This window comes from Cariama cristata, unplaced genomic scaffold (genome assembly GCF_000690535.1).
Source record: "Cariama cristata isolate BGI_N322 unplaced genomic scaffold, ASM69053v1 scaffold19630, whole genome shotgun sequence".
Taxonomy (NCBI): Eukaryota; Metazoa; Chordata; class Aves; order Cariamiformes; family Cariamidae; genus Cariama; species Cariama cristata.
In genome coordinates, this window is record NW_009594321.1 from 20827 (window position 1) to 21079 (window position 253).

Consider the following 253-nt stretch of genomic DNA (forward strand, 5'->3'; position numbering starts at 1 on the left):
CCTTCCCCCACCAGCCAAAGTAACCACTCCTGAGTGCGCTCGCCATCTCCGACAGCAAACAGGTGACAGGTCTGGCACTTTAGAAAAATGATTTTTTTTTTTTTTAAATGAAGTAGGTTTTCAGGCATGGAGCAACACCCGGTAAGAGGGAGCTCTCTCAGCGTTCCGCGGTTGCAAAAGCCGGTACCGGGCTCACTCCCGTTAGGAAAATCCCAACAATTTTCCAAGCGCGCGGCCCCCACGGCCGCTTCCA

The 253-nt window shown here is 53.0% G+C and overlaps 1 protein-coding gene across 1 annotated transcript in view; it reads right to left on the reverse strand.

The window, feature by feature from the left end:
* ANKRD13C (ankyrin repeat domain 13C) overlaps window positions 1-46 on the reverse strand; it is a gene marked incomplete at its 3' end in the record, with an annotated part of 20813 nt that extends 20767 nt beyond the window's left edge. The window contains 1 exon segment of the mRNA XM_009697643.1: window positions 12-46. Within this exon segment, the coding sequence (XP_009695945.1) occupies window positions 12-46 (35 nt within the window).
* Between the last annotated feature and the right edge of the window lie 207 nt (window positions 47-253).